At 36.2% G+C, this 26,486-nt stretch overlaps 3 protein-coding genes across 5 annotated transcripts; 1 reads left to right on the top strand and 2 right to left on the bottom strand.

Annotated features, from left to right (window-relative positions):
- Positions 1 to 4,105: 4,105 nt before the first annotated feature.
- On the bottom strand, positions 4,106 to 10,621 carry LOC143372309 (sodium/potassium-transporting ATPase subunit beta-1-like). 3 transcript variants are annotated; one of them, XM_076818356.1, is made up of 8 exons: positions 9,913 to 10,621; positions 9,446 to 9,631; positions 7,902 to 8,018; positions 6,508 to 6,683; positions 6,322 to 6,417; positions 4,769 to 4,934; positions 4,600 to 4,689; positions 4,106 to 4,413 (listed from the first exon to the last, which is right to left on the bottom strand). In XM_076818356.1, exons 1-8 carry the CDS (start codon positions 10,049 to 10,051, stop codon positions 4,406 to 4,408), a joined length of 978 nt encoding a protein of 325 aa, XP_076674471.1. In that variant the 5' UTR covers positions 10,052 to 10,621; the 3' UTR covers positions 4,106 to 4,405. The 3 variants fall into 3 exon arrangements, with proteins under 3 accessions (XP_076674471.1, XP_076674470.1, XP_076674472.1); XM_076818355.1 differs by having other exon boundaries at positions 4,106 to 4,689; positions 9,913 to 10,620; XM_076818357.1 differs by having other exon boundaries at positions 4,106 to 4,689; positions 10,265 to 10,617.
- Positions 10,622 to 12,488: 1,867 nt separating this feature from the next.
- Positions 12,489 to 15,402, bottom strand: Got2 (glutamate oxaloacetate transaminase 2). The gene is made up of 8 exons (XM_076818276.1): positions 15,201 to 15,402; positions 14,819 to 14,975; positions 14,575 to 14,703; positions 14,274 to 14,495; positions 14,047 to 14,203; positions 13,879 to 13,977; positions 13,099 to 13,415; positions 12,489 to 13,017 (listed from the first exon to the last, which is right to left on the bottom strand). The coding sequence occupies exons 1-8, from the start codon at positions 15,293 to 15,295 to the stop codon at positions 12,895 to 12,897; spliced, it is 1,299 nt and encodes a 432-aa protein (XP_076674391.1). The 5' UTR covers positions 15,296 to 15,402; the 3' UTR covers positions 12,489 to 12,894.
- A 3,546-nt stretch (positions 15,403 to 18,948) lies between these two features.
- Mfs18 (major facilitator superfamily transporter 18) lies at positions 18,949 to 25,712 on the top strand. The gene is made up of 8 exons (XM_076818043.1): positions 18,949 to 19,552; positions 19,642 to 19,988; positions 20,081 to 20,254; positions 24,694 to 24,823; positions 24,928 to 25,024; positions 25,110 to 25,275; positions 25,339 to 25,497; positions 25,560 to 25,712. The coding sequence occupies exons 1-8, from the start codon at positions 19,491 to 19,493 to the stop codon at positions 25,697 to 25,699; spliced, it is 1,275 nt and encodes a 424-aa protein (XP_076674158.1). The 5' UTR covers positions 18,949 to 19,490; the 3' UTR covers positions 25,700 to 25,712.
- The last annotated feature ends 774 nt before the right edge of the window (positions 25,713 to 26,486 follow it).

The following is a 26,486-nucleotide window of genomic DNA, read 5'->3' as shown; positions in this document are numbered from 1 at the left end:
TGAAGTGACGATTATCAGGTCCCGATCTAGGGGGCTGCAAGCAGGGCAACTGCCCAAAGCGGCAAATTTGGTAGAAAGGGAAAATTAGAATCAATAAAAACTGATAAAAAAAATTATAACTTTTTGATAAAGCGGTAAAAATGTAGGTAATATGTGATTGAATTTAGTATCACGCTTACAAATTGTTTTCCAATCACCCATATAATTACTAGTAAGTACCTATACCTACTAAGGAAATATTAAAGATCTTGGATTTTCCCCCTATTCTTATATTTAAGAATATTTCTTATATCTAATTAAAAAATAGGTACCTACCCCCTACCTGTATATTTTATTTGTTTTTTTACTGTTTTTGTTATGAATATTACACTTTTTATACAAAAATAGGTTTTGTTATTCAACAAATACCTACAAAAAATTTCACTCACTATCAAAAATTATATTTTACATAAACTAATCATTAAATATAATTAAATATGAAGGACGGTAAATATAATTTTTGCTCAGGGCAGCGGAAGACCTAGATCAGTGATGGCGAACCTTTCTGAAAAGTGGGTCAAATTTTGTTCATTATTTTTTTTAATACTAGCTCGTGGGTCACTAAGTCAATGGCGTCACTTGGAAGAGTGGGGGGGGGGGTGTCTGGATTTAATTTTTTAATATTTTCGATCGTCTGTTCTCTCTTTTATGATATAGAAAATAAGTGTATAAAACTCAACGCGTGGGTCATTTAAAAAGCTTTCGTGGGTCAGTGTCTGACCCGCGGGTCATAGGTTCGCCACCACTGACCTAGATCGAGCCCTGGCGATCATGCTACGCTCACATTTATGCCGTGCACATCAGTAGCACGCTCAACTATTCGACGGAAAGACGGCATTCGGTTCGCAGTTCGTTCAATTAACTTTTCATCCATAATCCCGGAAAAGTATCTGTTTGTGGGACTCTCGCGCTCAAGCACGCTGGAAGATTGGGCACAATGAAGTGCAGCGTGATTGAAGCGTCTCCTCTGATGTGAATGCCCTTCTTGTTCAAAACAATGGAACAAAAAATTTTTCGGTTAGCGTGATCGTCTCTCGAGAGTCGCGTTCTGTGAGCGCTATTGGGAATCAACCTTAAATCGGAAACATTCAAGGCCCCCGCTATTTCACGTGTTCCTTGTCACGAGGTGTAAACGCAATGAGGATCACGCTCTGCTGTAAATTGGATTTCAAACATTCTGAGAGAGGCGATTCTCCTTGGCGGGACCAGGGCCGGATTAAGGTTTTTGGGGCCCAGGGCTATCAAACCTTCGTGGGGCCCATTGGCTGAAAAACGGGGGAGGGGCCGTAAAATTTTTTTAGTAAACTTGTCAAAGAGGTACATCTGTGTTGATCGTTTTCAAGGCATTGCTTTAGGTTTGGAGATAAATTTGGGGGGGGGGGCGGAACTGCAGTGAACTTAAAATTGTCAAGAATTAATTTTTTTACAAGTTTTATTTAATTGTACACGCGTAGCTACGGCCCCCCACCCATGACATGGGGCCCTTCCGCCCCCAAATCTAGCTCCATACCTATGCCGATATCACGTGACATACTGAGCCATAATAACATAATCCTGCGATACTGTGCCGTTCGTAAACAGCCACAGACGAGATATTTCACGAGTCGGTTCTGTATTTGCAGCGATGTCTGACCAATCTAGCAGATCTAACCCAAAACTAACTCAAATTATTAAACCAAAGCGAGATATTTAAAAAATATTTTTACGAATATCTCGGAAACTAGGGCCAAGCGCCATTTTCGTCAAAGGAAAAAGTTGTTCAGAATGTTAACTTCTACGACATATTCAAACCTCATAAAAAAATGAGAACAGGTAGCTCTTCGACGAGTTTACCCGGAAAATATTGATTTACGAATATGTAATATTAAAAGACAAAGATCGAAAAGATATTTCGGGATAAACTTTTAGTGCAATTTCCAATTATTTCAAAAGGGAAGCAGTAAATCAAATTTCATTCGATTATTTTTTTACACAAATGGAAGGCTTAGAACGGGCCCCTCTGACTCCGGCCTTAGGTGAGACACAGTCAGACGCTTTGGATTGTATTTATCAAACAACAAGAGAAGATTAAGTGTACGACTACGTGCTATGTATTCATTAAAAATCGATTTAATAAATCGGTCCATTTCCCAAAGGAGGAAAATCACATGTTAAGCGGGCCCCACACGATAAAACTTGCCTCGAGACAGGTCTCTCTGAGGTTGCTCTGTCTTCTTCTCTCCACCTTGCCAGCACGAGACATGAGACCTCGTCTCGAAGCATGCCTCAAGACAAGTTTCATCGTGTAGGGGAGGCTATACACACAGTGTTGTGTAAAAATTTCCCGGTAAGTTACATCTTCAGCTCTTTTGAAAAGAGAAGGCCACGGCGATATTAAGCAGTGTAGGATTAAGTATGAGGACGACGACAGGATTGCGAGTAATTTGATTCGGGTGACGAATAACGAATGAAATTATTCAAATAGCATTGCTTTTCTTATTTATGTATAAGAGTTTTTTTGTACAACTTCTTTAAGTATAAAAGCACGGTAATTGGGACATCTACCCTATGTCCTGATAGATCCAGCTCGAAGGACCATTCGTTTAGGCTTAGATGAGCACTATGTTCAGATAGCACACAGACGTCTTAAAGACGTCCTAAACGTGTCTTAGGACAGACGTCTCAGAAGCGCCTTGGCACAGACGTCTAAAAGACGTCTTGGCACAGACGTCTCGAAGACGACTTAAAGGCGCCTAAGACACACATCTTAGAAACGTCTTGACAGCGACGTCTTAAAGACGTCTTAAAAAGGTCGTAAAAAAGACGACTTGGCACAGACGTCTTAAAGACCCCTAAGACAGACATCTTAGAAACGTCTCGACAGCGACGTTTTAAAGACGTCCTAATAAGGTCGTCAGACGTTCAGACCAAAAACAGACGTAAAATGGACGTCTTTAAGACTTCGTGTGCTATCTGGGTGAGTGGGACTACCCATTGTTAATCCGGACTGATCAGGGAGATGTGCATACACGTGTTGTAGGGTTTTTCAGGAGAGGCTCTCAATGATTATCTTCCCTCTTCAAGGTATAACAAATTGTTTACATTAGAGAGCAATAAACTCGTTATTACGGCGCCTTGTGTACGAGTAAATGACGCTGCGTTTCTATCCACGTGCTCTGATGTGCAAGGAGAAAAACAGGGGAAGCACCTCGCCTCGCGAAGGATCGACCGCAAAGATCGATTCCCCGATCGCTCGCTGCCATAGCGGGTGTGCTTCGCAGCGCGCATTTTGAATTGAGCAAACGCGCGAACAGTATCAGAATAATGAAATTTTATTAGCTGAGATTTTATCGTCGGGGTCCACCCCCAAACGTATTACAAACGAAATGTTTGTCTAATTGCATCCCAAATTTATATTTTAATTATTGGCCCTATAAAGTACAGTTAAAAATCTAAGTGTTCTGATGCTTTTGTACGTCGTTCGGCACACTAGACATATGTGGTGCAGTTCGTAAGATGTCTTTGTCAAAATCAAGTTTGAATTAGTTGAATTAACAGAATTAACTAATTACAAAGAAATGCACGTACAGTTGTAAAGTAGTGTCATTTTTGTACTGAATTATTTTAATATAGATTTTCATTCTGAAATATTTTATTTAATTTCATACAGTGCAGAAAGATAGTAATTTATTACTAATTGTAAGATTATTGGTCCCCTAAAATATTAAGAACGTTTTCAACCTGAAAAAGAAGATTGTTCACGCGTGTGATGAACTACATAAAGTTGCAAGTTAAACCAGTGTATTTTAAACAGCTAAGAATAAAAATCTATAACAAGACATCAATTTTAACATCAATTCTTCTTAAACGTTAAACTTTGCTTGAAAATTTCTGCTATTTCAATTAAGTTGTTCCCCACCCATGGGTTATACGAAATCGAATACTGGGATTTATGAAATGATATTTGATACATTTAATCGTAAAATAACTTTGCATGTGTTGCAGCGGCGTGAGATTTGTAATTCGATGAGGAAGATTTAAATTGCAAAATCTGTCTGAACCACACACTTTCGATTCATAGATGCACATATTTATACATATTTGTGATATTATATGTACGCAGAATTTTTGTAACACACAAATTCTCGACATTCCTCGACCTATTATATAATAATACATGCATTATATATTCCACCATATAAACATAATTATCGAATCGATTAACATTTTCCGATTCTTGAAGTTTCTTCGGTTAACATATTCGCGAAACTGATAGATCATTCATACTGTTTATATAAAACTCAACTCTTCACTGTTAGTATTATTTTCAATTCGTCACATAAATTATTTCACCCCCTGAATTATTCCAACCGAAATTTCGGGTCTGTCAACTATCTATATATGTAGATAATAAAATATCAGGATGTAGCACATATAAAATATATGCACGGTTAGAATAAGAAATCCTTACCAGTAGTACCTACTTAACTCTAGAAATTGAATAAATTAAATTCTAAGAATTATTTTTCGCCAAATAGTTGCACGAACGAGCATGTAATTAATCAATTGTTCCCCATTTACCTATTATTATTTGAAAGTCCAATGAGTAACGGGAATGTTGCTCGATGTTGGCCGCCCATAAGTTGCACTCCACAGTAACCAGTCTATCTGCTGTGATAATTATGAAACCGATGCGTGTAGCAATTGCCTATCAGTATATCTTGTTTTGAGAAACATGGACTTATCTTACGTGTTAAATTCTTGAATCGTAACGCAACAATGGGGGACAGATAATCTGGCTGTCCAGTGAACGGGAAATATTCAACGGGAAATCCAGGACTTGGTATATATTCTACTTCTCCGATGTGCTCCTTATCGACGTTATTCGCTCCATCGCATGACAGCCAAATGTAAAACTGCAATAGTGTATATTTAAATGCGCATTCCATGCTACCGCTTAAGGGAAGAGCCTGGTGTAGCGGGTCGAAAAAAAAATCGATTTTTTATTTGCATAAATCAATAGTTAAATTTTTACGAAATTTACGAAAATATGCTCCCAAAGCCGCAGACCGAAATTCGAAAAATTACAGCGGTCATAGCCAGATTTGCCACGGAGCAGCAGGTGACGCAGAGGATACCAGAAAAGTTTAAACGCGTTTTTCTCTCAGCTTAGTTAGCTTTCAGCTAATGATATTGTTTAAATAAATAGCTATTTTGCGCATTTAAGGCAAAATTTAATTCGAAAAAAGTCAACTTCTTTTCAAGAGACCGCCATTTATTCAATTTTGCATCTTTTAACTTACGAATAGATGGCTTTTGTGCGTACACTGATAAACTAAATGATTTTTTTTTAATTTTTAGGTTTTAATGAATACAGTAGACGCTACGGTGTCCGCCGTGGAACAGTCGCATCACCCACGGACTGGGCATAAGCCCTTGTAACTCTGTTATTTGTAATTCTTTTTTAATAAAAAAAAATTGTTTATTTGCCTTAATCTGACAATGCAATATCCTCTAAGTTTCAGAAAGATCGATTAAACACTTCCTTTACAAAAAATTCTCGAAAATGCCTCGATTTTCTAGCTATAGTTATACCAGGATTCCCCCTTAAGCCTTAACCTTTAGAGGGGTAATGCCACGGTGATAAACCAAAAATGGTAGGATAACTTTCTAGGTGACTTTAAAGAAACTTATGAACTTTATTAAAAACGTAACATAAAGTTCTTATGGTACGTATAAAAAAAGATTTTTTTTTTAAATAAAAATCCGTGGTGGAATTTTTCACGTCCACGCCGTTGGGTCTAGAACAAAAAGACAAAGTTTTGGAATCTACATACTAAATAATAGAGAAGTACCCATGATTTTTGCAAAATATTGAAAACTCGTTTTGTAGTTAACATTTCTGTAAGAAATTTTCTAACAAAAAAAGAATTGTTTTCAAATGATCTTGAGTTCTTCAAAAATCAATATTTTTCCAGGTCCAACGGCGTGGACGTGAAAGATTCCACCACGAAATGACTCGTGCCGCTATTTTTTATTCGAAAGATCTGAATTTGTTTTGTTCTTATTTATACATATTATAGCACCCTTATGTTACATTTTTAATACAGTTTATAAATTGTTTTAAAATCACCTCCAACGTTATCTTACAGTTTTTGGCCTATCAACGTGGGGTGTTACCCTTTAATATAAAGCATTTAATCAAATTACAGAAACATTCTGTACTTTCTTTAAGTGTCAGATAAATTTACTATCTATTGAAGCAGATATTGGCAATAGTACTGGAAGTTGCTATGGGTAAACCTTTTTAGACTGTTGTACCGCTTTCTTCAAGTTAGCTGGCATGTCCTCTGGTAAAGTTGAAGATTGATTGTAATATTTTGGCGCCCAATCGAACCTCTACAACACATGTACGTATATGGCTTTACTATACAATAATTTACAGTGGTTTGTAACTGGACAGAATGCTTAACTGTTGTGCGAAATTACTTTATTGAATTTAATAAGGACACAAGGTTGTAAGGGTGCAGCGTAGCCATACGGAGGTCTGCTACAAGCCCCAAGGTTTTTTATGTCAAAAAAGCAAGGTTTTTCTTCACTGTGGTTCGATTGAAAATTTCCATTCCCACAATTTACATCATAGTTTGATTTGTTTTTATTGTACTCTAAATTGAGAAATATGATGAATGCCTTCTCGCAGATAAGTATCTTATTTAAAGTAAGAAGAAGAAGTACAGAGCGTAGCAAAGAATTTGGACAAATTTTGAGCGATTAAAAAAATGCTGGGGAAGGCAAAATTTCTTCATTTAAGGGGAGGTTCCGGTCTAGAGTCCAAAAAAATAGGTGATGTTTAGGAATTAATTAAAGGAAAACTACTATATGTAATTTAATGGGACGTTTTGCATTGTATTAAGGATGTCTTAAATTACAGAAATATATTTTTTGTTTTATAATTAATTATTACAGACGGCACTGGGAAGTCGTTAAAGTCAAGGCGTCAAAAAATTAATCCAAATCGGTGGGACCTGTATCCCCAAAAGTTATTATCTGATTCGACTGAAACTTTTTTTATTTTGAAGAATATCTACTTCTGGCTGGGGAGAGGGTGAGGACTATAAAAATTACAAAAATTACATTTTTTAAGAAAATAACGACACTTGAAGTTTGAAATCACTTTTCCCCTATATTTTTCGTCCTTTCAACGCCTTCGAAAATTATAAATTTTCAATTTTTGTATTTTTTTCTGATTTCTCTCCTAGCCAGAAGTATATTCTTTAAAATAAAAAAAGTTTCAGTCGAATCGGATAATAACTTTTGGCCCCACCGTTTTGAGAATACTGTTTCGAGAAAAGCGCGTTTAAAGTTTTACCCATGCATTTGCCGCTACTCAAATGCCTATAACTTCGGGAATATTACGACTTTTAACAAATCCTTTTAAACAAGTATTCCTAAAAGGTTAACATTCGAAAAATTAAATAAAAAAAAATCGACTTTTAAACCGGAACCTTTTTTTCTATCTCTTATATTTCGCGAGTTATAACACAAAATCGGAAAATAGCCGAATTTTCGGGGGTTAATTTCACCCCCTTCGAGTGAATTTGGGCAGCAAACAAAAATTGCGTTGTAATCAGGAGGAAATCCCCTACATATTCACAAAGTTTCAGAATTTTTTGAATTTTCGAGTTCGGGATCTTCCCTTGTTAGAAATAAATCCTCAAAGATGCGATATTTCTTGACCTGGCCAAGGTGGTCAAACTGAAGCTGCGCATAAAGAGCAGAGCATAAACGGAGGAATTAATTATTTATGTACCGCGTAAAAAACCCGAATTAGGAAAGTGTCGCGTAAATCGAGGGACGAGGGTAATATAAGAATGTGGAAGTACCTTGCAAAAAATCAGTCAGGGCTCGAATGTATCTTTTTGGTCTGGCACTGACATTCGAGTTATTCACCAAAATGATGGGCGACGTAGCCGTCACGCTTCTTGGTTTAATGGCTATTCCTTTAAAGAATACTTTACTTAATAAATATACATATGCTTTTGTATCTACGCTTTATACAATCTCTTGAAATGAACTTCGTAACGGCTGCTATTTAGCGCTTATGAGCAGACATCATAACTGTTATAAGACAAATCTTAAAAGTTATGATATAAGAGTTAATATCTTTAATTGAATGATTTTGATTATGACTAAACATTATGAATGATTAAAAAAAAAATTGATTACCGGCAATCATTATCGATGATAGAAATTTAACTTTGGTTCCAGTAATTCCAATACAAATGACCGGATTTTTTTGTTACCAGTAAGTACCATTATCAATGACGGAAATTTTATTTCGGTTACCGATTACACGTACCAATATCGACGGCAATTTTTTTCTGGTTACATTGTCGATTATTGTTAATATCATTACTGATACTTAGTATTCACTGACAATATGAAGAAAAAAATTATAAAACTTATATATTTTATTAAGCAAAAAAACGGTATGAAAATATATGAAACAAAGAATAGGATAAAAGATATTGTAGTATAATTTACCGTTTTTTTTTTCGCTTCATAAAATATATAAGTTTTATAATTCATTTTTTTTTCATGTTGTCAGTGAAGACTAGTTATTATTAATGTTAATAACAATAATTTACAATCATCGAATGTGTCCAGAAAAAAAATTTGTCGTCGATATTGGTAACCAAAATAAAATTTCCGTCATTGATAATAGTTGCTGGTAACCAAAAATAATTCTGGTCATTTGTATTCTTAGTATAGGTATATGCTCTAAGTTTGTATTGGTTACTGAAACCAAAATTAAAATTCCGTCATCATAATGGTTACTGGTAGCCAAATTTTTTTTTAATCATTCATAATGGTTAGTCGTAATCAGAGAAATTAAAAATAAATATTTTTTTAATTATTTAATCTTTTAAGAAATTTCTTTGAGATTTGATGATAACTGGCTTCCATTTAAATAAAAATCAATTTTTATTTAATGACTTTTTTCCAAAGAAAATTTAAAACTACTGTTATTTTGGATCTCTGCTTATGAGTGTTAGACCTTTTGGAAGAGTCTAGTGCTTTTTAGAAGAATGTTCCAACATTTCTTTAGTATTGTAGAGAGCTTTATGAGGACTCTAAAGACTGTTACTAACGTTGCTGACAAAATCTCAAAGCACTCTTTCAAAAAAACGCTACTCACATCCACGGACTTCGAACGTTATTAATTGCAAGAATTTAGACCTTGGAAATGTAGTAAATCTTATATGAGCTTCGTAAGTAATTTTTTAAGAAATTATGTTACAACAATAATAATACCAATTTGCGTATAATGTACAAAATGATAATTTACATTTAATCTAATATTGTTTATACTATGAAATAATTCTTAGCTCCTTTATTTTTCTTAACAATGTACATGTTGGCATACCTGGACTGCTGAATTTCCAGGGAGAACGAAAAATTGAGATACTCTGCCCAACTAGAGATCCTGTTGTTGTGTAATCGAAAAACGGTTTATCTAACTGAGAAACGTAGTCTACACTAATCTTCATTTGCACTGCGAATATTGATGCCAAAACAGTATAGAAGCACAAGTAGAATATTCCTAGCTGACCTGAAATTTTTAACAGTCGTTACATGGTTTCAAGGAACATGTTCCTCTATGAAAGACAAAAAACCCGGATGGAGCTAAATTGATACAATACATTTAGGGGATATTATTGCCTATGCCTGCTGCGAGTATCTAACTTCTCTTAAGCCATTTTAATTGGCAAAAAAAAACAGAGCTTTTTAAAGCACGAGTGAGAGTAATTACAAAATTATTGAAACTTAATTTACTATAAAGAAATATTGAAAAGAGAGTTAGTAGCTTAGGTGTGTCCCCAATTATATTACCCCATTCTCGTGCCGTTCTATCGAGAAGTGCTTTTCTTTCATTATCCCAAATGAACCGCATAAAATTTCTGATGGGTCCTAAATCAGGTCGAGGTATCCTACTTGCGTAATATGCTTCGTCGTGTAATATGATGGACATGCTGATTTGTATATTCTAACAGATGATGATAAGAAGGTTAACAAGAAATGTCCTCTGATCGGAATGTAGCTACTTTTCCTCGATAAAAAAGAAAGACGCTAATCGAACTAATGTGCATATGGCACTTGACTTTATTCTAATGAGGCGTCCAGGAGTCACTCTGTACTCTCCCGTTCGGTTGGCGTCCAGGTATTATCGCCGAACTCTCCATACCGAGCGGGGATCCAGGAATATTCTCCCGTACTCTCCTCTCTTTTCAAACGAGATGCTCTGTACTCTCTCGACCGACAGGCATCCAGGTATCATCGCCGTACTCTCCATATCGATCGAGCGTCCAGGAACAGACTCTAGTGCGTTCTCCCTCCGGACAGGCGTCCAGGTATTGTCGCCGAACTCTCCTGTCGGAGTCCCTAAGCTGTCCGAGAGCGGCCGTTGGTCCTACCTCATCCTCTCTCTCAGAACAACGAAGCAGGAAATGCCTTTGCAAGCCTCTAATTTAGTGAACGGCGGAAAATACAGGAATGATCAAACTATTCCGCGGAGGGGGAATAACCAATCAACGCCATGATTAGGGATGGAGTGAAAAATCACTAACAGTGATTTATCACAGTGATCGTAATTTTTTTAACTTGAGTGAATTGTTTACTGTCATCGTAATTCTTGATCTTGATTGAATTATTTTTTATAAAATATTTAAATATAGCTTGTGTTACAGTCAGAGCGTGCTAATTCAGAGAATATATACCTAGTATATACATTCATAAATAGTCAATGTGTGCACGCAGTGATTTGATTGGCTAAAGTATTCACATATACATTATACTTTTTAACTAAAGTGAAGAAATATTCGTTAATTTAAATAGATCAAGAACGATTACATTGGTTCAAAATATACAACTGAGATTCTATAAGCACAGTGAGGACTTGAGAATGTTTCAAGAGAAATTAGAAATTGGGGTTATGTGGTGCGTGCAAAGAGCAGTTATGCTTTCCACCAATCAGATCACGGAAATCGTGAATCACTGTTCTGCCTGTACCAATCAGAAGTGATCACGAAAATCACGGATTACTGTGAAAAGTCACCGTGATTGGGAATGAACGTGATCGGATCACTCGTCATTCACAAACCACGGTTCTAGCCAACGCCAGCCATGATGGGAAACGAAACGGCGCCATCGTCAAGCCAAGCCAAGCCAAGACCCAATGTATTCGCTGCTTTCAGTGGACACACGAGGAATGTGGGGCTTCCGACGTATTATTCACGTGCCCAACGTGTAGGAGACGCAAAAAGCAGTGATGAATTCCAAAAATGATGTATATTTATTTATTTGTATCTTCTACTTAATAAATCTTCATTTTTAGTAAAGAAAAAAGTAAAGATTTTTGTTTTCTTTACAAATTTCCTAGGTGTTCCATATTAGGGCCCATTTCTTCGAACGGCCGATTTTCACTCTTTTCAGTTTTTTTACTATAATTGCAAAACAATTGGATTTTTTTACATTTGACGATGTAAATATAATTATGCATTAGTTCCTTCATCCCCTCGTGTCAATTTTATTAAAAAAAAAACAAATTCCCCTATTTTTGACGAGCTTTTGAAATCAGATGTTCCATATTACCTGCCTTTACCCCACATATGACATAAAAAAACACTTTAATCCTCGGATTGGACGGAAATCTGTCAAAATATGCTTTTGTTCCAAATATAATTTCAGTCTGCATAAAATTGCCTCAATAAGTTACACACAAAATTCAAGAATTTTTTTAGAAACAGGTATATGTACATAGGTATACGTAATATCAAAATTTTTCCTACCAAAAGATATATATTCATTAATTAATTTTTTCTCAATGATGATCGAAAAATGATAAATGAAAGACTTATCACTTCCAATAGGAGGGGTGTAATTTGTCAAAGCGTTGTCGCGGACACTGTCCAGTCCCTACGATGTATCCGATGACCAAAAACTGGATCTGATTTTAAAAGTGGATTAAAGTAGGAGGTTTCTAACGGTTTCTGGGTTTTAATACTGTAGTTTCTTTCAAAATTATGACTATTTGAAAAATAAACATGAAATTCCCATTAACCCTTTAGCGTCGGCACCTAGGACCCATTAAGCGAAAAATATCCCGTTTTTTATTCGTTAAAAATAGTCTGAATTTTTGTATTTTCAAATTTTTGTTAATGGAAGTTTGTAGCGCTTATTGCACCATTAAACTTTTGTTTGAAACATTTTTTTCTGCCTGTTGTACTTAGAGAGTTATGCGCGAAAAAGTGGAAGTGCCAATTTAACTTTGAGATTAGTTTTCACCCCCTTAAAGGGCGATAGGGCCCAAATGAAAGACACCGTTTGTTCTTGTTTTGAATCACTCGAGAAACCCACAAAGTTGCGTTCCAAACGGTGAGTCCGGGTTCGCGGTGTTCCCTTGCGAGTCGTTAGAAAAATAAATTATAGCAATTTTGATTGTAATACATTTAGTACATTTCATTAAAATCTCTTTTTACATGATAAACGAATAAAAATTGAATGTTTCATTACATTGTAATAGTTGATTACATTACATCGTAATAATTCATAATAATATAAATCCTGATTCTACAAGAAATTACATTGATTATTATACATCTTCCATTGTGATACAGAACATTCGGTTTAGATTTTCACCTTGAATGCTACACTGCCTGCAGTGCCTTTATAAAAATGACATGCAAGATTAAATGCATTGGATTTAAAGCTTACGTCTGAAAACTATTACTGTACGTTTATGTATACGGATTGTGTAATTGAATATTATAAGGCAAATTCTGGTTCAACTTTTTCACCATTAGCAGAAATATTCAATTATTTTGTAACTTCGTGGATGGCACTTGCAAGGTACTCTACATTTTTTGACGTTACTCCTGCCATGGATATTCTACCGTCTTTAGTTAGGTAAATGTTATGCTGTTTCGTAAGCTTTTCTACCTGTAAACATAATGCGAATGATTTATTATTCATTACACGTATTACACACGACAGAAATTTAAAGAAAAACATTTGTAATACCTCAGGGGCTTTAAGGCCAGTATAACAAAACATTCCAATTTGATCTGTAATGTGCGTCCAGTTGCGGGAGCTACCAATCTTTTTCAAATTATCCTGTAACTTTTGGCGCACAGAAATAATACGATCAGCCATTGTTTTCACATCGCGAAGCCACAGTCCTTTTAATTCAGTCTCCCCTAATATCTCGTTAACAATTCTAGCACCATAAATGGGAGGGTTAGAATACATTGGTCTAATTATAATCTTTAGCTGCGAAAGTGTACGCGCTGCTTCTTCTTTATCGGAACTGACCAATGTAAATGCCCCAACACGTTCACCTATTTCAACATAACAGTTTTAAATGGGTATACAGTGGCTCACAGCCATAAATCGTACACTCTTTAAAATCGCATAACTTTTTTAAAATTAATCCAAACGACTTGAGTTTTTTTAGAAGCTAGAAGGATTAGTTTGCTAAGTGACGTGATTCGTCGTTTTGAAAAAAATGCACTTGGTTGGAATAGCAAAAAAAATAGAAAAGGTCGTTTTTTCAACTTTTTTCTGAGCCTGCTATGAAAATTCAAAAAACTCGTTTGTAGATTGAAGTAAGTTGTATACGTGTCTAAAATTTCATGAAAATCGTTCAACGTTCCTCTGAGCTAAAAACGGTTGAAGATCGCGCAATAAGGCCGAGAATCGCTGATTTGGAGAATTTCCGCGATTCTCGGCCTTAAAGTGTTTTAATTTTTCAAATTCTTATTTCCCACGAAAGATCGTTGAATATTAAATTTCTATATTTACCATAAAGACCCATATTTTTAGCATAAGATTGAGCCAAAGCAATTTTATGCCCGTCCTTGAGAAACAATTTAACTGCCAACGAGTCTTTCTCTGTATCTCCTGAAATTTTAAATGTTCAAATACGTAAAATTGCCAGTTTAGTTATTGGTTTTTCTTAGATTATTCTACCTGATGCAAATCCTTGGTATGCCATATCAAAGAAGGGGAAAAGATTTCTTTTCTTTACTACTGCCGATAATTCTTGCCATTGCTCTGGTTTAGGATCAACGCCAGTGGGATTATGCGCGCATGCGTGCAAAAGAATAATGGATTTCTCTGGAATTTTCTGTAAAGAACGATATTACCTATAGAACTTAGAGGTATTGTACTTTTGATAGTGCTCAGAAGTTACTAACACATATATCATCTAAAGCGCCTTGAAAGTCCAGTCCACAGGTTTTGGGATCATAATAACGATAGGACTTTACAGGAAGCCTTGCAAGTTTAAATATAGGGCCGTGATTGCCCCATGTAGGCGTAGGTAAATGCACTTCTTTACACCCAGGGAAAAAGTGCGATAAAAAGGTTGCTCCGATGCAGAGGGAACCCGTGCCAGAGATTCCTTGAACGGTAGCATTCTAAAGAGTGTGATCAGTTAAAGTTATCAAACAGGATCTTTCTTGCAACATTGGAACATGTGTATTACATTGTGCATACCAAACCATTTGCAACAACATCATTAGAATCGCCGAGAGCCAAGTTAATGCTATGTTTACAAAATTCTGGATCTCCTGATATCGGCGAATATTCCTTGTTCATTTCCTTAGCCCTAATTCTTTCTTCCGCCTGCAATAAATCTCATTTTACGAATCAAACCAATTTTACTATATTCCTATTCCTATTGTTCGTTCGTGACTAACATTAGATCAAATACAAAATAAGATCTGTAACATATACCTACTTTCAGAACACTTGGTAGGACAAATGGTTTACCATTATCATCTCTGTAAGCACCAACTCCTAAGTTAATTTTTTTAGGACTTTTATCCTTCTTAAATGCCTCCGTAATGCCCAAAATCGCATCAGGCGGGCCCATTTCAACATGGGCCCACCATGAACTGGAATAAGATTACATTTACGGTTAACGTGCGAGGGCGACAGTTATTTTTTAATTAAGAATTTAGAAAGAGAAAACCCTTTTCAATACTCCCTGTTGTCTTTACAAATAAGTTAGAACACTTATATATCGAATAATTTATACCTCGTTTTTTTAAGTAACTGATGTTCGATAGTTGGGAGAAGGTTAAAGAGGTCGGATAATTATTATGGAGCGTAAATCTTACCTCGACGACCGAACGATATGTGAGGTAGCATTGCAATTATTTTTAAATAAGTTACACGCAGATGACAGCGTAAGGAGCCTTGTGCTCTGCGCCATTTTATTAATAATTAAATAAAATACAGGCGGCCTTAATGTTTCAATCAACTCTCATCTGCTCTCGTCCAGTAACTGGAGGGAACCGAGTATACCGACTTAGCTACATATATCTACATATGTATGCATGCTCATGCGCGAAAGAAATCTCGCAATGGCGATGATACAATTTTATCACGGTATTTATCGCAAATTACACAAGCTACGTGATAAGTGTGTATCTACTTTATATACGTACAATTTTATATAATTTTTATCTGACATCTTTCGCTGTTTCTATAAATACCGTCCGATATAAAACCTCTGAACCATTAGCATACTTACTGTTATCGCATATATTGGTCATCATATCGTATTTACTGCATAAAACATAATTTATGTTGTGTAATTAATCTTCATCATAATCTGTAGTGTGTACAGCAATACTATGTAGGTCGCAGAAATAATTATGTATATCTTTCTTCGCAGCTGAATAAATGGTAATAAAATAACTGCCTCCTGCGTTGAAACGGTTCCACGTATGCATAGAAACGCGTATGTGTATGTATTCATATTCATACACGCTTGTAATCTTGTAGGAGTTGCTACTGTATTAATGATTCTTAAGTTTTCTATGTGCGATTACGTTATCTCATGCATCAAATCCATCAGTAGTTTCTTGCTATAAGTTCGTCGCTGTCCCCACCATTTCTAATACTGATTATCTTGGCAAAAACGTGCGTCACAGGAAATCAGCATTCAATCAAAAATGTGTATACAAGGTGTTCGGCTACATGTGGGAAAAAAATTAAGAAGTAATTCTACCTGAAAAAAATAAGTCGAAAATATGGAATGAAATTTGTTGGCATCGCGCTTCGTTTTCGAGAAAATTGATTTCAAATTTTAGCGAAAGTGGCGCACCCAGGGGGGAGGCCACGGGACCCTGGGCAGTCCTGACACGGGACACCCCCCAAAGAAGAGAGCTTTGTAAAAAAGAAAAAGAAAACTGGAGGTAATTATTGACAAAAGAACAGTCCTCGCCGGTTTCGATGACTTTGGATTATGCTGTCGGGGACATGATTCTCAAAAACTTTTTCTTATAAATGTTGCCATCGCTCAGCTTCAGTTTTCGAGATATTCGCAAAAATCTGTGATCGGTAGTTGGTTTAGGTTAGATAATTTAGCGGGCTCCTGTGACGCCAAGTTTTGGGAGATATAAAAAATGTGTAAATCTCCCCAAAGTCTCCCCCAATAGGGAAGTTATAAGTTATAACAATCGAACCCCAATGAACTACCGATCAGAGTTTTTTGCAAATATCTGGAAAACTAAAGCCGAGCGACGGTAACCTGTATAGGAAAAAGTTGCTCGGAATGTTATCTTTGACAACATATTTCAAGGTCATCGAAATCGGTGAGGACTGTCCTTTTGTAAATAATCACTAAACTGGATTTTATTCTTTAAACAAATTTTTAGAATTACCTAATGGATTTTATTGAATTTGCATTAAAAATATTTTCTTCCGATCAACTCGGTTCCTTTCAAGATTAAATCGTGAGTGCCCCACTGCTTCAGCCTAAGCTCTTGAAGCATATGTTCGCTTCTTTTGGGAGAAGATAACAGATACATAAATGGTTTTCAAAATAAGATCAAACTTAATAAAAGTTCCTTGATTTACTATATTACATTCATTTTTGGTCTGAACGTCTTGAGACCCGATCTGGACATCTTACAGTCGTGTTGAAGACGTCGGTAGCTCAATATATATTTATAGAAAAGGGCATACCTCACCGATTTTGATGACCTTGAAATATGTTGTCAAGTGACATGCAACGTTGCCAAATTTCCGAAGGGAAGTCGATTCTGGTGCCTAGTAGCACCAACAATCGATTCGAGCTTACTAGGGTTGCCTTTTTTTTTATCGCTAACATTCTACAGTATTTTATGAACATGGTGAAGGCACTGCCAAGCCACAGGTTCCCGTCTAGAACACTTCTAATTCATGTTGAAACACCACGGTGGCACCATCTGCCCACGATTGTCATAATTATATAAATTTGCGCGATCGGCTCTGTTCACGATGCTGTAGGGTAAATGACACCAAGAAATACCGCCTTAAATGTCAAATGACTTTTATTGCAATGAACCTCAAGAAAAGTCATAATAATTTTGAGACTATAAACGATAAACTTGTAATGTCCAAAGTAAATAAAACAACGGATTTATAATGGAAGACACAAATAAATAAAGCTGGATGGTGGGGTAATAAGGAAAAGAATGGAAACGAATGTTATGTATTTCGGAGTGATGGCAAGGGCTAGGAAACCAGAATACTGAGATGAATAAAGTCTTGTGGTATTTTATTCGTAGCAGTCTTCATAGATTAAAATCTAAGACGCTCATTATTAGTGGAAATGTGCAGAGCCAAGAAATACGCATTTATTTGAAAATCTACTATCCGTTATTTTATGTTAACAACAGGAAAGTAAACATAACCGAAGCAATGTAAATTAAATTTCGTGACATTCTGTCACTGACAGGACTACGTGAACGTGTGTCATATCAGATGGCGTCACAGTAATGTTTCCTCACGAAACAGAAATGTTCTAGAAGGGAATCGGTGACTTTACAGTGCCCTAAACCATGTTCATGAAATGTTTTAGAATGTTAGCGATGAACAAAAGCCAACCGTGGTAAGCTGTCACAATCGAATCTGGATCGGCCACTATCGTTTCAGCTGAGTGTGCATACACCTGTGTTAATCGTTTCCGAGTTATCGGAATAGATAGGTTTTGGGACAAATTGGGGGAGGGAGGGATGGACCCCCGTGAGGGGGAGGGCGTATCTACGTGTACTCATCATGGACCTAAGAATTAAATGGACGCAGCACAAAGTCTCAACTTTCGCGTCTCTGTGTGACGTCACACTTGAGAATCTTCCTCGGATCAAAATGGCTTCTATTCGGCACAAGCCGCCTATCTTCGTCTACTATCCAGTAGTATATACCATAGACATATATAGACGAAGCGTAAGCTGAGGGGGAGTGTAAGATTCGCGGTAAGGGAAGTGATACAGGCAAATCGGGTAACGCAGTGGTTATGCGTGCCGAATGCTTCCGAAGCTAACCCGACGTGCCTGTATCTGACCTCTGCCTTTTCCCTTCCAAGCCTACTGTTCCCCTCGCTGATAGTCCCAGCTTCTGCTAAGTCTATATATGGCTATGGTATATACAGATCAGTGGGGTGGAACCTTTGAACTCCTTACTTGACTTTGGCATTTAAATTGCTTGTCTATTCGAGCGGGATATTCAAATCGACTAAATATATCTTACCGCAATTTGCTGATTATTGCCGAAGTTTACCGTGGTTTACCGATCATTGCCGAATGGGCATTTAAATTGGTTGTCTAGTAATTTCCCTAGTTTATGTCTGTCCTTGTCGACTGACGCCTCTTATTATACTCTTATTATATAGTCTTTGACAAAACCCTACAGGGGTGAGATTGCTGAGAGTGCTGAATGGAGTGAATTGGAGCGAATATCGTGAATATTGTCAATATTGTGCAGGGATCGGCGGGCTTAAGCTACGCTGATGGAGGGGGAAACGCCTACAGGGGCGGTGGTAAATGTGTGCGTGACTGACGCATGCGCAGTTCATGCACACATAACCTGATATTGTGTTCAATTGTGTTTAATTGTGTTCAACGTGGTTCAACGTGTTTCGACGGTGTATGAATGTCAAGCAAGTAAAGTTTCTAAACGATGCATCTCTACTGCACTTCTGTATGTTTCTATACGGAAAAGATGAGATCAACACTATAGTGAATAGTGCTAAACAATTCGTGCTGAAATAAAGCCGATACATAGCTACATTACGTATATGACATGTCATTTAAAAGAGACTTGGTAGGTGTTCAGTCGAGCTTGTTTGAATCATGATAGTAAGTAGAACGTACTCCCGTAAAGTTATTGGTAAACATTCACACGCAATGGACCAATTGTAAATAATTTAATAAAATTATTGATGACGCGAATTTATATAATTGATAGTCACACGGTAATTCTGCGGTTTTCAAGGATTTTTATACGCGTAGCGTCGGTATAATATTCTGTCAATAATGTCCAATCAACAGCCTCAGAAATATGCGAATATATAACGCATTTGTTCCAAACACATGGAAACAGCAATAGCTTTTTTACGAAAGAAAACAACTTGACGAAAAATGCAAATGCAAATACCTTTAGGTTTAATGCCACACGAGAAAACAAGTTCTTCTTGGACAAGGTATTTATTCTATCCTACAAAATCATATGAAATCTTAAAACAAATTCTCTGATGATATATGTAATTGAGAAGTATATAACATACTTCAGGAAGGAAAGGCGAAAATGGTTCTTATCTTTGTTATGTGGCACTTGCCTCATATACGCAACCAGGACATCAGTTCCTTTATTAATACCAATTATAAGTAAAGAGAAACAATGGTCCAAACCAGACTCCGGAATAATATTATCAAGTTTCTTCTGGGGTTATACATTAACACAGGTTGCTAGCGGTTATATTAGCGATAAGATTGGAGGGCAAAAGGTACTGCTGATCTCTGCCCTTGGATGGTCCATGACAACATTTTTCATGCCAGAAATTATAGAGTTCTTTTCGAAAAGTGATACGTCCGTGTTATTAGTAGCCACAGTAAGAACAATAAATGGAGCGTTTCAAGGTATTTTTCTGGAATTAGTAAATCAACCGGCTTTAATTAAAAATACAAACGAATGCGTTCTTTTTCGTACACGTGAAAATTCTGTATTATAGGAATGCATTTTCCAAGTATGATTAGTTTGATAAGCCAACGATTGCATGAAACAGAAAGAGCCTCGTTCTTTAGTTTGTTGACATCGGGATCTGCTCTAGGTACATTACTCACAGGTTCTTTAGGTTCTTACTTGTTGGAAAATTATAACTGGATGACAGTTTTTCGGACATTAGGTAAGTACCTACATAGTCGAATGATTTATTTAGCTTAGTATTACGAAATAACTAATGTTCACAGTTTGGTTGGATATAATAATTTAGTAATTTAATTTAATAGTGGATACTATTATGCTATCCTAAAAATGCCGTATTACTATTCTAAACATGCATATTGCTCCTGGTGATGAGACAAAGTATGAGTAAAAAATTATTTACATTAAAGGGACGTATAATATGATGAATAAAAAATTTATTACACGGCCAAAGAAAAGGTAATAGTAACAGGCGTCACATGTCCCTTTAAATTGGCTGTATAGGCAGCTGAATATCTCTGTCCGACTGTCGCCTCTTGTTATTCTCTACTCTTTGACATAACGATAGTTCTCAAGATTTCAAGATTACGAACGTTGCTAAAAAGCTTTTGAGAAGTTTGCATATTTCTGTATCTACATGTTTCAATGATAGAGTGTTTTAGCTGACATCAAGACAAGTTCATTAACTCAATTAGAAAATGATGTCGTATACAGGGTGCCCCAGAATTGAGGGACAATCCGAAACGTGTAATATCCTGATGCTAGATGACATCGAAAAGTCCTTTACCGTTTTGGGATCCGAGGTTTCGTTCTCGAGATATTAAGGGGACCTTCCGGTCTAGAGCCCGAAAAAATAGGTGATCTTTAGGAATTAATTAAAGGAAAACTACTATATATAGTTTAATGGGACGTTTTGCATTGTATTAAGGACGTCTTAAATTATAGAAATATATTTTTTGTTCTATAATTAATCATTGCAGACGGCACCGGGGAATCGTTAAAATCAAGGCGTCAAAAAATTGATCCAAATCGGTGGGATCTGTATCTCCAAAAGTTATTATTCGATTCGACTGAAACTTTTCTTATTTTGAAGAATATACTTCTGGCTAGGGGAGAAACCAGAAAATTTACAAAAATGACATTTTTTTTAGAAAACAACGACACTTGCAGTTTGAAATCACTTTTTCCCTATAGTTTTCATCCTTTCAACGCCTTAGAAAATTATAAATTTTCAATTTTTGTAATTTTTCTTGTTTCCCCCCTAGCCAGAAGTATATTCTTCAAAATAAAAAAGGTTTCAGTCAAATCGGATAATAACTTTTGGAGATACAGGTCCCACCGTTTTGAGAACTCTGTTTCGAGAAAAGCGCGTTTAAAGTTTTACGTGGGCGCCGAGTGGCCGGTTGGTGCCCATGCATTTGCCGCTACTCAAATGCCTATAACTTCAGGAATTTTACGAATTTCAACAAATCCTTCTAAACACGTATTCCTAAAAGGTTGAATATTCGAAAAATGAAATAAAAAAAATCGACTTTTAGACCTTAAGGTTCCCTTAAGGGGGTTCATGGGTATTAGACGGCTAAAACAACGGTTGCTTCTGCGCTAGATTCTAGAGCCTGTAATAACTTAAACCATTTGCTCTTTTCTTAGGGATATAAGGCGTATTTTTCAAATAAGAATGTTTACAAAATATTAAAAATTAATTAATATACAAGACGTCAAAGTGAGTGCTTGCGTAATTTGGTGAACACGATTCCGATTGACCAACTCATCTAAAAGCAAAATCGCTGTACATAAGTATCCTTTAACTCAAAATCTACAATGTGGAACTCGGTCGAAAAATTGTAATAAAAATTCATGGAGTTATACAACAAATATTAATTTTGAAGGAATTTACTGAAGTAAATCTGTGATAAATGTTGTTAAAGTTATGCGATCTTAGTGAGCGAGGTCCACATTGTGGAGAAAAGTGTTTTGTAGGTGCATTTAAAATTTCATAAAAAAATATCGATCCGTTCTCGAGTTACGATGTTCACCGTCTTGAGAAACACAGTTTTGGGAAATAGTCCAGTGAAATTAGGATCTGTCTTTGGAATAAATCCCAGCAAGCTAAATATTGGTGCGGGCCTTTAATTTATCGTTTTAAACAATATGTAAAAAGTCCCCATCGATTCGAGCGCCGCTAAAAATTTTACAGAGGGTTGAAAAAATAATAACAGTTTTTCGCGAATATCTCGTTATCTAGCAGTTTTACGACAAAAAGAGTTATTATGAAATGTATAGCTTAGGAAATTCTCTACAAAAAAGGTAGTATCAGTTTTTTTGTTGGAGTAATCATTTTCGTGTATGTCGGGTTACCAAGTTTCAACCCCCATACTTTTGACAAGGGAAGATCTCGAACCCGGAAATTCAAAAAATTATGAAACTCTGTAGATATGTAGAGGATGTCCTCCTGAGTACAACACAATTTTGTTTGCTGCCCAAATTCACTCCAAGAGGGTGCAATTGCCCCCTGAAATTTTGTTTATTGATGGGGACTTTTGACATATTGTTTAAACCAACCAAATAAAGGCCCACACTAAAATTTAGCTTACTGGGATTTATTCCGTAGATTGGGCAGATTTCCGTCTAACTTCACTGGACTAAAAAGCGGCTTTAAGTCCCGCCGCGGCGCATTGACCTGCATTGGCCCTTCCATTACATTTTACGCTGTAACTCTCACAATTTTTCGAAATATTTCAATGAAATCTTTTTTAAAATACTTCTAAGACTTATGGCTACCATAAACAATCGAAAAAAATTCAATTTTTTTTATTCCGAAATACCCATGTACTCCCTTAATAGTTAAATATTAGCGGTGCAACTTTCGGGCCGCGAGGTTCAAAGCCAAAACAGGTGAAGCAGAGGAGTGAGTCCTAAAGCACGAACACCCTCCTAGCAACGCTAACCCATTTTCACGGTTTGACCCAGAAAGTCGGCTCTACTGTTGGGTGAACCTGTATCTACGCCCGCGTGCTCAACTGACTCGGCTTGAAACCTCGCGGCCCGGAAGTTGCATCACTAATATTCAACTGTTAATACCTCGAGGCCGACGCTTCGGATCCCAAAACGGTAAAGGACTTTTCGATGTCTCCTTGCATGTTCCGGATTGTCCCTCAATTCTGGGACAACCTGTATTTTTGTTATTAATTCCTTTGTTAAAAGTGTGCCTACAGTGATAACTTACTTCGACACACTTTTAGGGAGGCAAATAAATGTCTCCATAGTTGAATTATTTTATGAATATTTGACGTACATTGATAATACATTGTTTCAGGTCTTGAAGTTTGTTGGAGTATTTACGTATGTATGAGCTTTAATACGTTGCTATAAAATAAGTCTCTTTACATCCGAATCAGTGGTTAGGGAACTTTATAGCAGATTGTGTTGATTTCAGCTGTGCCACTGTGTTCATATAAATATGCAGTCTACTTTAATGTTTGTCCTTTTAAAGTAAACAATTTTTTCCTCTAACATCATAGATCAAGTGGTACATATTGTAGTCTGCAAATACAGGGTATCCAAATATAATGCAAGGAGTAAAACCGGAAATTTTTCATTGTACAGTGAACTGAACGTTCGCTTATTACCTTTCGACGACGTAGAATTTACTTTTTTCGGCTACTCATAATTTATTTAAGTAATTAAAACGTTATCATTAAATTTTGAGCACACGGCGATAGGTGTATAACAAATTACATATCACGACTTTCACACACGATTGTTCGCATTTCGATTAGTGAAAATCGCTGATAAAAAAATATGTCGCAATATGTATTTTTAACCTAAAATTCAAGATCAGTCTTCTTTATGTATACTCGTTCTGCTCGCTACTGACATATGATAAGTTAAAAAAGGAAATAACACATCGAAGATGAACCGTTCTTTGACAAATAATAGGACCGGTGCTTACGTCCGCCCAAACCAACACAAACATGTCACCTAGCAGTCGCAAAAATTTTCTGCAATTTGCGCGTTTAAGCAGAATATAGAATTATATGACGCAGTTCACGCGGGACACAAATTTTTACGATTCTTAGCCGGCATGTTTGCGTTCATTTTGACGAACGCATGTATTACTTCATGTGGGAATGAATGCGGCGCCATACTGCCGCAAACCACTCGTCTGCACCGGGCCTTAGGCCTCAAACACTTTGCGTTTTATACGCCGCGTGTTGCACTTCCCGGTTTCGCCGCCGAAATAGGAACTGAGTTTTAATGCAACTGACTAAACAGGCGTGGATCACGCTCTGACAGGATCCTATTTCGGCGGAGAAAATGCCAGTGTATCTGACTCTTAATTAACCATTAATGGTATGATTATATTTCAGACTTCTAAAGTCACCGAAACAATTTTGCTTTTTGCTTGTTATATTATTTTGGTACACCCTGTAGGACTGTAAATGTATCAGTGGAAGATGTAAAAATTATATGTGAACTTATCAAGTTTATTAATTATGCATGTGCTTTTGAAATTGAAAAAAAATTACATTATGAGCATTTCTACGAAATTGTAATATGATTAACTGCTGCATTATACGGTTTATAAATAAATCAGATTACGCGTATATGCTGTTGTTATTAACAAGTTTATTGATATAGGAGGTTTGAGTTTGACGTGGACATTCTTACTAAGTTACCATACTCTACCATTTAAGGAAAGAACAGCTTCTAAGTCGACTACTAACTACGCATTGCCTTGGTTGAAGCTTTTAAAAAAGCCCCCATTCTGGTAATCATTGTTCTTAGGAGAAATTTGAATTCCTTTGACATAAGTCATAAAATGGTGGATTCAAATCTTGCTGTGAAAAATTACGAAACATTTATAAATTTCAGGTCATGCGTACTAGGCCATGCTTGCCAAAATAATTGTTTTTTTGTACTGCTATCATGGATGCCAACATATTTCCACGACACATTTCCTGAAGTAAAGGTAATAACTTATTACATAATATCTCCCAATGTTTTTTGAAATTTAATTACGTAAGATTTTGTGACTTCTTGTTTCCTTCATTTAGAGTTGGGTTGTAAATATGGTACCATGGTTGTCAATGTTGCCTTGCACATTTTTGGGCAAAGCTCTTTCTGAAAAGATAATAAAAGCAGGGTATTCTGTAACAGTGACACGAAAAATAATCGAAACAATATGTTTTGTTACTGAAATTATAAGTCTACTGATTTTAGGTACGTATATTTAGGTGCGCTACCGAAAACTAGTTAATGAAATTAAATTTGAAATGATTTCAGCCAAAGTGGAAACTTTTCAAAGCGCAATAATTTGCCTCGCATTTATAATTGGTGGATCAGGCTTTCATAATAACGCAATTGCTGTAAATCCTTCAGACCTTGCACCAAAACATTCTGGCAGCGTATTTGGATTAATGAATACTGTTGGTGCTATCCCTGGTATTATCAAAGCACTCATATATTATTTTTATTTCAGCAAAACTAATAATATATCCTTTCAGGATTTCTTGGTGTGTACTTTGCTGGACATATACTACATGTAACACACAGCTGGCCTGTTGTCTTCGTATTTATTGCTATAATTGACGCATTAGGTTGTATAGTATATTTATTATTTGGTTCTGGTCACGCAATTATATAAATAATATTATCAATTGCATTCGTTGTTCGTTTAGTTTCCTATAAATGTCTATTATATAAGTAATATGAATCCTAATAGTCGAAGTATTAAAATATATTAAGTAATAATTACAATATTTAACGATAGAGTCGCGCCAACATTGCGAGAAGTTTCCAAAGTAACGAATGCCGTGTATTTTCATATTTCAAATAGCTGTTAATTTAAATTTCTCTAAAATTGGAATTTCTCTTACATGTATTTTTTAAATTGGGTATATAGTTCCAGTGGGCTCAGAAATATCGTTCCAACAGTGGCCATTCTGTCAGTAATCAACCCGTTTGAATTTCTGACTTGTCGTCTAACAAAATTTCTTCAATTTTTATACTGATAATATACAACGCAAATGTGAAAATGATGTGATTAGAATAATATAAACAATATCCATAAATTGCAAACAAATAGCGCTACAGAGTACCTTCGGCAGCATGCGACATCAGAATGAATAAGAGGGCACGTGACAGCGACAAGCCATTGTTGCGAGAGTCAACAGGGATTTTTTAGAAGGAAGGTTGGTTTGCTGTCCGTGGAGCGCTGATCCGCTCTGTTCACGTAGCCCAAGATGTTTTCGCTTCCAGCTTCTTCGAGAGGTGAAGTGTAAGGATTTGAATAAACGAATTTAGATTAAGTTCGGTGATAGATAGGTTTACTTTTCGTTATAATCAAGAACAATAATGAGTTTGCATCTCCAGGCGGGCGCCGTCGTCCAATCCAGACAGTGATGTTCTTCCAGCCTCGTTGGTGGTTGGTC

Source organism: Andrena cerasifolii, chromosome 8 (assembly GCF_050908995.1).
Source record: "Andrena cerasifolii isolate SP2316 chromosome 8, iyAndCera1_principal, whole genome shotgun sequence".
Classification (NCBI taxonomy): domain Eukaryota; kingdom Metazoa; phylum Arthropoda; class Insecta; order Hymenoptera; family Andrenidae; genus Andrena; species Andrena cerasifolii.
Note: the sequence above shows the minus strand (reverse complement) of the source record. Positions and strands in the feature narration are given on the sequence as shown.